Genomic DNA, 13097 nt, shown 5'->3' on the forward strand with positions numbered 1-13097 from the left:
ACTTAGGTAAAATTTCTGGTTTCTTGAATGCATGGATGTTTTTCTGTTTTTCGTCAAGTAGTATTTTTTTTTCTTTAGTTTCCATCTTTCGTTCCTTTAGTTTATGATGTGGATGTAGCGGAAATAGTAAGGTTCTCAAATATTGTTCCATTGGATTTCTAAATTTCTAAACTGTGTATATGTATATAAACACTTCCAAAGGAACTAATACTCTTTTAATACTGCTGTTTAACATGACTTCTTTTATAATTATTTTGCTTCTTTCTCCCCGAAAGTTTTATCATAATTTCCATTTGCCGTTTTTTGCTTTAATTAGTTTTTCTTTTTTTTTAATGTCGTACAATAAAGTACTAGTTCTGGCAACATCAACAAAAATTTCGTACATAAAGTACCATTGAGTTCATAGTGGAAGTTAAATTTGGTTATAAATTCTGGATGCAGAAAGATTATTTTTATTATTTTAACCCCGGTTCTTAACATTCTTTAAAATTTGATACATTGCTATTTGCACAAACAAAAGCTGAGCCTTCAAACCAACCACGCATGCGTAGTTGGAAAGTTGGCGAGTTCCAATAAAACGGGAGGAAGAATGTTGGGGCGGGAGGAAGGATGTGCGCATGCCCTGTAGCTAGGTGACTGACGCGCTGTTTGGGCCAGGATACGTGCTCACGTTCTACTACGTCTAGGTTGTTTGTCGAATTAATTCTTTCTCTAACCCTTTATTTTCTTTTGGAGTAAAGAGGTGAGTTACTACTATTGAGATTCTTTGCTTTTTAGGGAGTGTATAAGTATTTCTAGAAGGAGAGATATGGTGGGGCCTGCGAAGGGTGGGAGGTCCTTTTTTAGAAAAACATTTTACCGTTACAGTACTTTTCAAAATGAAGCTCATGAAATGGTGTGAAGAGTTGTTCCAAGTAAGACAGATGGTCTAATTTAAGCTATTGTTTACCAGTTGACTAGCAGTTAACTATTATATTGTACAATTGTAAAGAAAATTGGCGTTTGAAACCTTCGGGTTTTTGTAACCACCTTTAAAAAAACAATTGGCTTTTCTGGAGTTGTTTTCTTTTAAATATTACTCCTGCTTCATGTTCTTACTGCCATCATTTCATTTATAATTAATTATAGATTTCACAATTATAATTCTATAGTCTGATTTGTAGGGAACATAGAATTCCAATTAAGTATTCCGTTATTACAAATTTCAGTTCCTACTATGTGCAGTGAACTGCACTAGGAACAAATGTGTGCGTCATTGCCTAAAAATAACACAAAATTGGAAAGACAAGTTAAGGAAATATAGTAAATGCTTACTATAATAAGTGCTGGGGTTACAAATGAAAACAAGCAGTCACTGTTCTCAGAGGAGATTTTGCATACAGAAGATTTAACATTCAGCTCTGATGGAAAAGTCCTGTTATTTTTAGTATACAGTGACAAAACAAATGAAAATGTGGCTTTTTTTCCACAAACAAAATCATATCTACTTCCAATTTTGAACTTGAAACATTTGACAATGAAAAGGACTTTGGTGGCTAAGACTTTAATTTGGATGTGTTAAATAGCTTTGTGAGCTGAAGAGACAAGAACTTGTGCATTCACAGTAGTATTTCCCAGACAGCATTTCCAGAAGATTTGAATCACATGTTGGTTCTCTATGGGAAGTGACAGGGCTAGAAGTAAAATCTAAAAGTTCAGGATTAGACTCTGGGAAACTAATTGCTTCTTATTTCCTAACCTAAGGGTTAAGGTTTCTGAGCTGTTAACTTCAGATTCTAAGGGGAGCTACTGTTTAAAGTGGTGGTTTGATTTGAACTGACACATGCTGTCTCCTGTTTACATAAGTAACATGATCTGAAGGACATCTTGCATAAAATCACAGATGTATTTGGGATATAGCAAACAGTACAATTTAGTAGAAATACAAATTACACAAAAATGACTGTAAACAAAAAATTATCTAGAGGTGGATTTGTCTTATAAACAGTAGATAGCCAACTCAAAGTTCTACAACACCAAACTGTTTGACAATTACACTTAATATATTGGTCTAATAATTTAATTGGTTTAATAATTGGTCTGATAATTTAATATATGGTGTTTTATACGGTGAAAAAACCGAAAAGCCAATTAGAAACTTGGTATCCCTGTTAAAAAGGATATAGACCTTATATCCACCATGGCTTTAAAAAAAAAAAGAATGTGGATTCAAATCCCACATCTTTTGCTTATTGGGTGACTTTCACTTGACATACTTAATATCACTTTCCTTATTTGTAAAATGTGAAAATTTAATTAGATGGACACCTGCAAGCTCTAAATCTGTGATTCTTGTAAGGCAATGTATGATTAGCTTATCGAGTGCTACGAGCCCTGAAAGTGGTACCAACTGCCACCCACAGGCCTAGGTGAAGCACCCATGGGAAACACAAACACACACTCACACACTCTATCCCAAAAGGCAGCTTGTGCTAGGTGAGTCAGACCACCACCATATTAACTCCCATCAGGCACTGATGGACAGACCAGGACCCTGGTGAGCCCAAGAGCCTTGGGAACAGCAGTGCTTCCACCCCAGGGCCTTCAGCTATCCTTCCTGTGGAGATGCAGCCTGGGGACAGCTCCTGCAGGTGCTGCAGCTGTAGCTACTGAAGACCCAGAGAGGAAAGTCCTTGCCATCTTAGTTCTGGCCAGTGGCTGTACATCAGAGATGGAGAGGATTTTATCAGGGGAAGTGACAGTAAGGAAGACGCATTAACATCTGTTTTGCTAATGAATTCCCCATTACATTACAGCTTAAGCTTTAGGAGTGATTGATTTTTTCTGTGTATACCTAGTACCCAGCACAGTACTTGGCACAGAGTAGGGACTTTAATGAAAGGATCACTTATTCATTCAAAGAAATTCTGAAGTCAGATAAATAAAATGACTTCCTCAGGATCACAGAACTTTTAAAGGGTAGAAATGAGATTCAAAGTTTAAGGCTTTTACCACGAAGTGCCAAAGAATTCACTTTTTTCTGAATTAAAAAATAAGTTTGAATAAAATTTTAATTTTTTTTTAAACTTTAAAATACACGTTTATCCTTACAGGTACTTTATAGTGTGGCAAATTATTAAAGATAAATTTAACAGTTTTCTAAGAAATACATGTTTTTGTTAGAGCATAGGAAATTTTGAAAACCAAAAAGTATTGTCTCTTCACTCTGACAGTCACTGAGTTTATCTAATCAAATACATGAAACCCATGGTTAGATACTTGAATATCTCTAGTAATGTCAAAAGGTAGGCCACTGTTTTGTATTTTTTTTTTTTTTATCCCTAGCACTTATCATGCATTAGGCACATAACACATGCTTTTTGTTATTATTTTTCAGGGAGATTATTTGTTAAGAAGTTTTTTATGTTGAGCTTCATCTTTTCCCCTCTTAACTACCAAATAATTATTAGTCTTTCCCTCAAGAACCAGGCAAAATAAATTTAATCTCTGTTGTACTTGACAGTCCATCTTATACTTTAACAAATCTACTACATACTCCTTAAGACATCTCCTTTTCAGATTAATTGCATAATTTCAAGTCTTGGTCCAACTTAGTTTCCTTAAAATACCACCATTCACAAATTAGACAACTTAAACTCCTTTGCCTGTATTAAACTTCCTCTATGATAGCTGGGCTTTGAGACATTTATGTTTTGTCCCACCTAATTGCTTTTTCCTCTTTATTGTTTTTTTTTTCTTGACTTCTGTAGTTGTACTTGAGAGACTCAGCTCCAGTTTTTTTTTTTAATCAGGTGTTTTTAAAGGCTTTCTCTTTCATTAAAGGTACATTTCCCTTAACAGACCAGGTATTACTCGATAGATTTACTCTTGATTGTAAGCCTATATAATTTTGCCCTTTTAAAGTATTATATTTTAAGCTGTATTTTCCTTGCCCAGTCTTTAATGATCCTGATTGTAGTTCCTATGTAGTTGAACTCTTTCTTTCTGGCTATTTGCAGTAATTTTTCTTTGACCTGAGAGCTTATTCTCATAGTTCTGGGCTTATCAAACACTAACCCTAAATTACGCTACTCTGATTACTTAGAGATTTTGTTTACTGTTCCCCTAATGAACTTTTCTGTTTAAAAAATAAAGCACTTTTATTGCTTCCTTTCGTTTTTCTATCACAACGAATTCTGGATATATTCCTTCTCCTTTACCAAGAATGTTATCCTTCTTTGTAACAAAACATTTTTTAAAAGAATAGAAAAAGAAATAGGAAGTACTTAGCAAAACCAACCAATATCAGATGTAGATGTATGCAGTATTCCACATGCATTGCTCCAGAGCTCTTCAAAAAGAACAGGGAGACAGAATTTTCTAAATTTTGCTCTTAGACTTGGTGATTATAAGTACATAATGTTCAGTTTTGTTTTAATTTTTTTTTTTAACAGTGTGGTAGTCATTGTGTACTTTGTTTTTCTGGTTCAGCTTACCTTATTCTGTATCAATTCAAATGATATCCTGTTATAAAATTTAGGTGTTCCTTAGTAAATGGACTTAAAAGGACTCTTATTTATTTTAGTATAACCTAATTTTTAAGATGTAGAAGTTCAGATGTAGGGAAGTCATCCAAACATAGGATCATAAGGAAAATATGTTAGGGATCATTTTAAGATAGAGGTTCTTACCATGGGGTCCACAGCTACATTTCAAGAGGGTCCATGAACTTGAATGGGTAAAAATTACATCTTTGTTTTCACAAACTCTGTAGCTGAAATTTAGCATTTCCCTCAATTAAAAACATGATCTGAGAAGTCTTCTCAGGTGGTCTGACACTTAAAACGGCTAAGAATTTCTGAAAAACTTGAAACCTTAACTGATTTGCCTTGGGTAATACAAAGTCTTCAAATGTAGTAGTCTTTCCACTTTACTATCTGAAGTTCACACAACTAGTGAGACACAATCAGGTTTTCTGCATTCACGGCTAAAACAATTTTTCCTCAAAATTAATAATATCTTGCATTTTTTCTGTGTGCTTTGTAGCTTTTTTTTTGGTAGGATTTCAGTGTAAGTCATTGAAAACCATGTCAAGCTCAAGTGGACAGAAGAAAGGCTATTCGAGACTGCATAGATGTGGGTTTTGCAAGTCTAGTAGAGATAAGGAATGCGGACAACTGTTAATATCTGAAGACCAGAAAGTGGTAGCTCACCAAAAATGTATGGTAGGTAAAGTTTTTAAAAATTAATTATGAAGATACAGATAGTTGCTAAATATTAAAAGCTTTCATTCCTATAGAATTGCATCTGTTTTGTGTATACAGGTGTGTGTATATATATGTGTGTGTGTGTATGTGTGTGTATATATATATATATATTTTTTTTTTTTTTTGGTGAGGCAGTTGGGGTTAAGTGACTTGCCCAGAGTCACACAGCTAGGAAATATTATGTGTCTGAGGTTGGATTTGAACTCAGGCCCTTCTGACTTAAGGGCTGGTGCTGTATCCACTGTGCCACCTAGCTGCCCCTGTTTCATATATTTTTAAAATGTCACATGATGTAGTGGCAAGATTTGCATGATTTTTAAAGTATCTTTTTGTATAATTGTAGCTGTTTTCATCTGCTTTGGCATCATCATATTCTGATAATGAGTGTCTTGGTGGATTTTCTGTTGAAGACATTCAAAAAGAAATAAAAAGAGGCACTAAACTGGTAAGTCAGAAGTTTAGTATTTAAAAGATAAATTTTCTTTGGAGTTGGGGGGAGTCTGTTTAAATCAGTATAGGGAAATTTTAGTGTGGAAAGTTCCTCTACTGGTACAGATTCCCAGCTTGACTATAACTTGAAATCTTAAGGCACTGACAGGTTAAATGACTTATGTTTTAATCACCCAGTTAGTATATATCTTTCTGTTTCCAAGCCCATCGGAACTTCAAAGTCTGCTGGATATTTGAAGCAGGTGAAAGCATGAACAGGGATGATTATAGTAAACACTTACTAATAGCATTGAGAGCTGGGTCCAAAAGAAAGAATTGCAGAAGGAAAAAGTGCATTCCACATGTGGTTATATAGGACTATAGATGGGGGATGGAATAGAATCGTTAGTAGGTTAGTTTGTCTGGAACATAGTGTGAAGAGCAGTGAAGTAAAGTGGATACATATATTTTGAGAATGATCTGCACAGGGGTAATAATTGAACTCACAGTATCAAAGAAAAATGGATAGGTCCCTGCTCTCAAATAACTTCTATTTGATCTAGGAAGACAACACAAAAAATTTGAGCTTAGTCTTTAAAGAAATTAGCATTTAGGAGAAATGGAGGTTCAGAAGGTGTTGCAATTCTAGGCAAACAGGTGCGGAGTGTTATAATTTAGAAACAGTAAGAATTCCATTTTGGCCAGCTCTTGAAATGAGAGGAATAATGTATAACTGTAATGGAACTCATCACCTAACTGCCCTTTATTCCAGGAAAATCTGAGTTCACATTTTTAGAAATTTTGAACAACAAAAGGTCATAGTGTGTTAAGATAAAAGTTTTGGTTTGACTTTCTAGAACAATAGTTAATCTTCAGTTAGAACTTTTGAATTCTTTCTATGACCATTTCACTCCTTAAAATCAGTGTATCGTTTCTGAATAAACGAGGATACTAAAGGTGGATGAAACTTCTAGAGCCTCCCAAAGATTGTACTGTGGCCCTCTTCTCTTTTTCTTCAGATCTCAGGGATTGAATTATCATCTTCATACACATCATTTTAAGATCCCCTTAACCTCCTTATATGTCCCATAGCTCCCCATCTGGCCCACCCTCAACACTGAGATGCTTGCCTCATATTTTACAGAAAAAATAAGGTTATTTATTGTTAGCGCCCTCTCCTCCCTTCTTCATGTGTCTTGCACATAGTAGACACTAAATATTTATTGACTTAGTGACAATTGCAAAAAGTGATCTTCCTCAAGTGTATTACCCTATGCAGTAACTACAAGACTCTTTTAACTCCCAGATCAAATATTAGAATCTTCTGTTTGGTTTTTATAACGCCTTCATAACCTTGCCCTCCTAACTTTGTGCTCTTCTTACAATTTACTATCCCCCCATGCCTAGAGTGTTCTTTGTTCCCATTTCAGTTCAAATACCACCTTCTTTAAGTGGTTTTCTCCCTTTGTCATACTCTATACCACCCCTCCCGCCCTTTTTTGCCCCCGTTTGCCTTCTGTATATTTTGTATATATATATAATTGTTTGTATGTTGTCCTCTCCAGTGAGTTATGAGTTCCTTGAAAGTAGAGGTTTATTTGATTTTCTTTGAATCCTCAGTGCTTACTAAATCCTTTTTGTCCTAAGTTGTGGTTTCTACTTTTAATTCAATTTCCTGAGCAAGGCCTTTTTCCTTTTTTTTTCTTCTTTTTTTGATGAGGCAGTTGGGGTTAAGTGACTAGCCCTGAGGCAGACAGGTAGTGAATATTACATGTCTCAGGCTAGATTTGAACTCAGGTTCTCCTGACTCCAGGGCCAGTGCTCTATCCACCATGCCACCTAGCTGCTCCTGAAGGCCTTTTTTCTAATTCTCCCTTAAGAGGATGAGCCTAGAAGTGGTTTTTAGAACAGTGAAATGTTTTCTTAATATTTCAAGTGGAAACTAAGAAAAAGACTTTTAATAGGCTCCAAAATTTTGCCACATACAGTTATTTGCAAGAATGATCTGTGTTTATCACTTCTGATATTTTCCTTCATCTACGTGTGTTGCTCTTCAAAATATTCTAGTTGGTTCATTGCAAAATGGTAAAATGAAGAGGAATAGTCCACCTGTTCTAAGAGTATGACAGTTTGGCATGATAAAATCAAATTATTGTTTGGAGTATGTGATGGGTTATATTGGTATGAGTATAGAAAGAAACTTGAGTTGTGGGTTAATGTACAGTACTATTGCAAATCATAAATACCTTGCAGATCATGAATTTGAGATTCTAATTTTTAAAATTTTCAGATCCCAATCAAAAAATTATTAATATAAGCAGATCAGTTTGGGATTAGGTAAGACTTTTTAAAGGATATATAAAATCAAAATGATCCTGTTTTGCCACTAGATACTATTAATTTTTTGGCTGTAAATATTAGAAAATTAACGTCCAGTGTTATAATACTTATTTCTTCAGTGTTGTTATGTGCCCTGAAATAACATTAGCCACATTAGAATACATCCCGTTCTCATACCAATCCAACAGATCTTAGCAGGCCTCAGACAGACAAATGAAAAAAAAGAGAAGAGAATATACTTCATTTTGCCCTCTGAGTCCATCAGTTCTCTGCTGGAAGTTGGTAGCTTGTATCATCATGAATCCTTTCAAAGTTGGTTTTCCTTATATTTGTTATTATACCTCACCTTGTTCAACCATTTCCTCTAAGTTTCGAATTGTCTGCTATCACAAAAAAGCCTCTATAAGTATTTTTGTACATAGGGGTCCTTTTTTTTTTTTTTGATTTTGTTACCACTGATTAATAGTAGCATTTCTGGATCAAAGGTTTATGTAGGTAATACCATTTGATCATAGTTCCATGCTGCTTTCTAGAACTGAATTAATTCATGGCTCCACCAAGAGTGAATTAGAATATCCATTTTCTCACAGATTTCCCAATCCCTCACTGACAGTTTGTCATTTTCCATTTTTTTGGTAATCTGAGCCAGTCTAATGGGATGATGAGATGGTGTCTCAGAATTGTAATTTGCATTTCTCTAATTATTAGAGACTTAAAGTACTTTTTCTTGTGGTAACATGATAACTTTGCCTCTTCCTCTTAAAACTACCTATTCGTATTCTTTAGTGATTTACTAATTGGAGTGGCTGTTATTCTTGTAAATTTGATTCAGTTCCCATTATCTTATAAAGATGAGACCTTTATCAGAGAAACTTGCTGTAAAGATTTTTTTTCCTCTAGTCCCGTTTTTCTTCTGTTTTTAGCTGCGTTGGTTTTATTTGTGCAAAACCTTCTAAATGTTAGTTAATTAAAATTATCCATTTTATTGTCCATGAACTTTTTTACGTCTTGTTTGGTCATAGCCTCTTCTATCAGTAAATCTCACAAGTAATTTGTTACATGTGCCACTAATTTCCTAATGATAGCATCCTTTCTTTCTAAATCATGTACCCGTTTTGAGCTCATTTTGTTACTGAGACTTTCTCCTTTTTTTGAACAGTTTTTGTTTAATGGTTCTTGCTGTAGTAGCTGGCGTCTTTGGGTTTCTCATACACTAGGTTACTAAGGTCATTTTCTTCTGACTATCATGTACCTAATGTGTTCCATTGATCAACCTCTCTGTTTCTTACCCAGTATCAAATTGTTTTGAAAAGTTCAATTTGTAGAAGAGTTTGAGATATAATATTGATAGGTCCCCTTCTTTTTCGTTTTTATTTATTGATTCCCTTGATATTCTTGACCTTTTGTCATGATTCCTCTACTCTATTGTTTTTTTTGTCTTTAGGAAGTAATTTTTTGGTAGTTTGATTGGAATAGTATTGAGTAGACACATTAATTTTTATAATATAATAATTTATAAAATTATAATATAATAATCGTTTTTATAATATCAACTTGGACTACCCACAACATTACTACTTCCTGAATTATTTAGATATTTCTTTATTTGTGTAAAGAATATTTTGTAATTGTGTCCATATAGTTTCAGTGTTTCTTGGCAGGTAGATTTCCAAGTATTTTGTAATGTATAGTGATTTTAAATGAAACTTCTCTGTCTCTTCCTGTTGAGTTACATTGGTAATATATAGAAATGTTGATGATTTGTACAAGTTTGTTTTGTATCCTGCTGCTTTCTAAATAAATCGTCATAAGCTCTGCACAAAAAAAAGATAGTTTTGTTTTCTCTTTGCCTGTGTTTATTCCTTCAATTTCTTTTTCTTGTCGTAGTGATATAGATATTATTTGTACAATATTGTACAATATTGTCCAATATGGAATAGTAATAATGATAATGTTTTACTTCTGTCTTATTGGAGAGGTTTCTAACTTATCCCAATTACAACTATTGCTTTCTCTTAATATTAGATAAATATTACTTACTGTTTAAGGAAATCTTTGTTTATTCCTATCCTTATTAACGTTTATAATAGGAATTGCTGTTGTACCTTGTCCAATGCTTTTTCCACATTTATTGAAATAATCATATGATTTCTGTTGTTGCTAATATCAATATTCAGCACTGGCATAAATCCAGGTGGGTATGGTTTATGATCTTTGTGAAATATTGCTATAGTCTCCTTGCTAACATATTATTAACATTTTTATATCATATTCACTAGGAAAATTGGAGGTTTCTTAGTACTTGAATTCTTTACTTTTGGCTGTTTTTTTTGTCTTTAACTCTGGATTTCTGGGTGTTTTTATTTAGGGGTTTTAGGAAGTGACTGATATATTTCAATTTCTACCTTGTCCTCTGATTCTAAGATATGTAAGCGATTTCTTTTTATGTTTTTTTGAAGTTCAATAGGTAGGTTCTTTCTTTGTTTTTTTTTCTTTCATTCTTTTGTTCTTATTTATGACTTTTTGGTGCTATAGTGATTCTTAAATTATTCCTTAATATGTTTTCTAGGTCAGTTGTGATTTTTCAAATTTTCTGTTATTTTTTTCAGTCTATTTTTTACTTTCTTTTATTATTTCTTGATGTATGATGGAGTCTTGTTTGTTTGTTTGTTTGTTTTGGGCAGTTGGGGTTAAGTGACTTGCCCAGGGTCACGCAGCTACTAAGTGTCAGGTATTTGGTCTGAGGCCGGATTTGAACTCAGGTCCTCCTGACTTCAGGGCTGGTGTTCTATCTACTGCGCCACCTAGCTGCCCCCATGATGGAGTCTTTAGATTCCATTTGGTCAGTCCTAAATTTGGAGGCGTCATTTTTCTTCATTTAGGTTTTGTACCTCTTTTTCCAAGCTATTAGTTCTCTTTTCGTAGCTTCCTAACTCTTGCCTCTCTCCTCTGCTGTTTTCATTTGGTTTCTACAATAATTTTTTAGCTCCCTCTTTAATTCTTACTTTAACTGATACTGGAGTTCTTACTGTATTTGTGTCCAGGCAACATTTATCTTTGAGGCTTTGTTTGGACATATTTTCAATTCATTTTGTTGTTTCGCATTTGTGTCCAGTTTCTCTATTGGAATTATAGCTGTTTGTAGTTTTTGTTTGTTTCTTCTTACAGCTTATTTCTTATCTGTGTTTTATTTGTCTTGTCTTTTATTTCTTGTCTTGTTCATAATGGGCTCTGTACATTTATGGGGAATCAAGGGGGGATATCTGGCCTGAATTTCTGTTATCTTATGTTGCTTTCATACCTGTGGCTGGGAGGTTGCAAGGTTTCAGGACCCCCAGACTTGTGTGATCCAAAGACAGGTGTGTTTGTTGCACTCTTGGTCTGAGATCTGCAAGTTTCTAACCTAGGTTTGACTTTTTCTAGATAGGATTTCCAATAGACTGCAGCTTGACTCAGTCATTATCGACAAAATGAGAGTCTTTCCAGATATAGATTGACTGAATTACCAGCTTTGCTTGGGCTTTGGCTGCCACCTTCTGCTCCTGGGATTACAACCACACATTTGTTTCTGTAATTTGTTCCTTCTTAGTCAGAGTTAGGGCCCACACTGTGGGAATTCAATAGTGGAGAAGAGAAGATGATCCAGGATAGGATTCTGAGGGACACCAGTGGATGGAGGGCATGATCTGAAAGAAGATCCAGTAAAGGAGACAGGAGGAGCTATCAGAGAGGGAGGAGGAGAATGAAGAGAGAGACCTATCCTAAAAACACAGAGAGAACAGGGGATGAAGAGGAGAGAGTGACCAATAGTTTACAAGGCTGCAGAGAGGTCAAGGAGAATGAGGACTAAGATTTGGTACCTGAGAGATCTACTGGTAGGTTTAGAGAGAACAGTTTTTTTGGAATGATGTCTGAACTTAGACGATGAGGGATTAAGAGAAGAGGGAAAAGAGGCACCTATTGTAGAAGGCCCTTTCAAGGACTTTAGCCATAGAAAGGTAGGATGAAAGTCAGCAAGGGATAAATGAGACCCCTTTCTCTGTGATGGTCAAAGTTTCCCACAAAGGCTGAACTTCAAACCTATCTTCATTTTCTCTCCAAATAAAAAGGAAGCTAAGGAAAGTAGGCTATTGTCACCACTACTTCCTCCTACCCTTCATTCATTCCTATATAGCAGTGCTGATGATTTATGTAGACTTAACTTATATCTTGCAACTTTGTCGAAGTTATTATAATGATTTAATTTTAGTTGGCTTTAGGGTTCTGTAAGTACATCATGGTATGATCTACAAAAGCAGTACCTTTGTTTGCACATGGTTATACCCTAATTTTTTTCTTGTTTTATTGCCAAAACTAGCAATGTTTTTTTAATATATTGATATTTATAAACATTTCTAGCACTGTCCTAAGTAACAGTTGATAATGAAAGTTCTTGCTTTCTCCTCATCTTGTTAGATAATCTTAACTTTTCTCCATCATATGTAATCTTTGATCTTGGATCCAGATAAAGATTACTTCCTTTATTAAGAAAAGTTCTATTTATTTCTGTGATTTTTAGAGTTTTTAAATATTCAGAGTATTATCTGATATAATCATGAAATTTATTTTATGCATTTTTAACATTTAGTTCATTTAGTAAACATTTTTTGAGCACCTACTATGTGCCAGGTAGTTTGTTAACATGTTTTGAGTATTTGTAGTCTTCCAACGTGGAACTAACCGAACATTCCTATCATAAGCCTACCTTGGTCACAGTGTAGAATTTTTCTAGTAAATCATTGTTTTACCCTACTTGATCATATCTTATATGAAATTTATGTATCAGTATTAGTAGATATGTTCTGTAATTTTCTTTTTGTGCTATGTCTCTCTTTGGTTTAGGTAGCAATGCCATATCTTCATATCACAGAAATTGGGAGGTTTTTTTCTTATAGTGTTGTTTGAATGTCTGATAGAATTTGTGAATCCAATTGGTCCTCAAGCACTCCCTACCCCCAAAGGGGTCATTCATTTATGCTTGTCCAAGATTGGTCATTTAAATAGTCTTACATTTTCTATTTTTGTAAGCATTCCTCTATTTCT

At 34.4% G+C, this 13097-nt stretch overlaps 1 protein-coding gene across 3 annotated transcripts in view; it reads left to right on the forward strand.

The window, feature by feature from the left end:
- Positions 1-657: 657 nt before the first annotated feature.
- The window catches only part of LOC114049100 (PHD finger protein 6-like), a 44877-nt gene continuing 32437 nt past the window's right edge, over positions 658-13097 (forward strand). For all 3 annotated transcript variants that reach the window (XM_027870293.1, XM_027870303.1, XM_027870298.1), the window contains exons 1-3: positions 658-742; positions 5026-5204; positions 5590-5691. In XM_027870293.1, the coding sequence (XP_027726094.1) occupies positions 5067-5204; positions 5590-5691 (240 nt within the window). In that variant the 5' untranslated portion in view covers positions 658-742; positions 5026-5066. The remainder of the gene's footprint in view (positions 743-5025; positions 5205-5589; positions 5692-13097) is intronic.

This window comes from Vombatus ursinus, unplaced genomic scaffold (genome assembly GCF_900497805.2).
Source record: "Vombatus ursinus unplaced genomic scaffold, bare-nosed wombat genome assembly UNPS02002977.1, whole genome shotgun sequence".
NCBI classification, from domain to species: Eukaryota; Metazoa; Chordata; class Mammalia; order Diprotodontia; family Vombatidae; genus Vombatus; species Vombatus ursinus.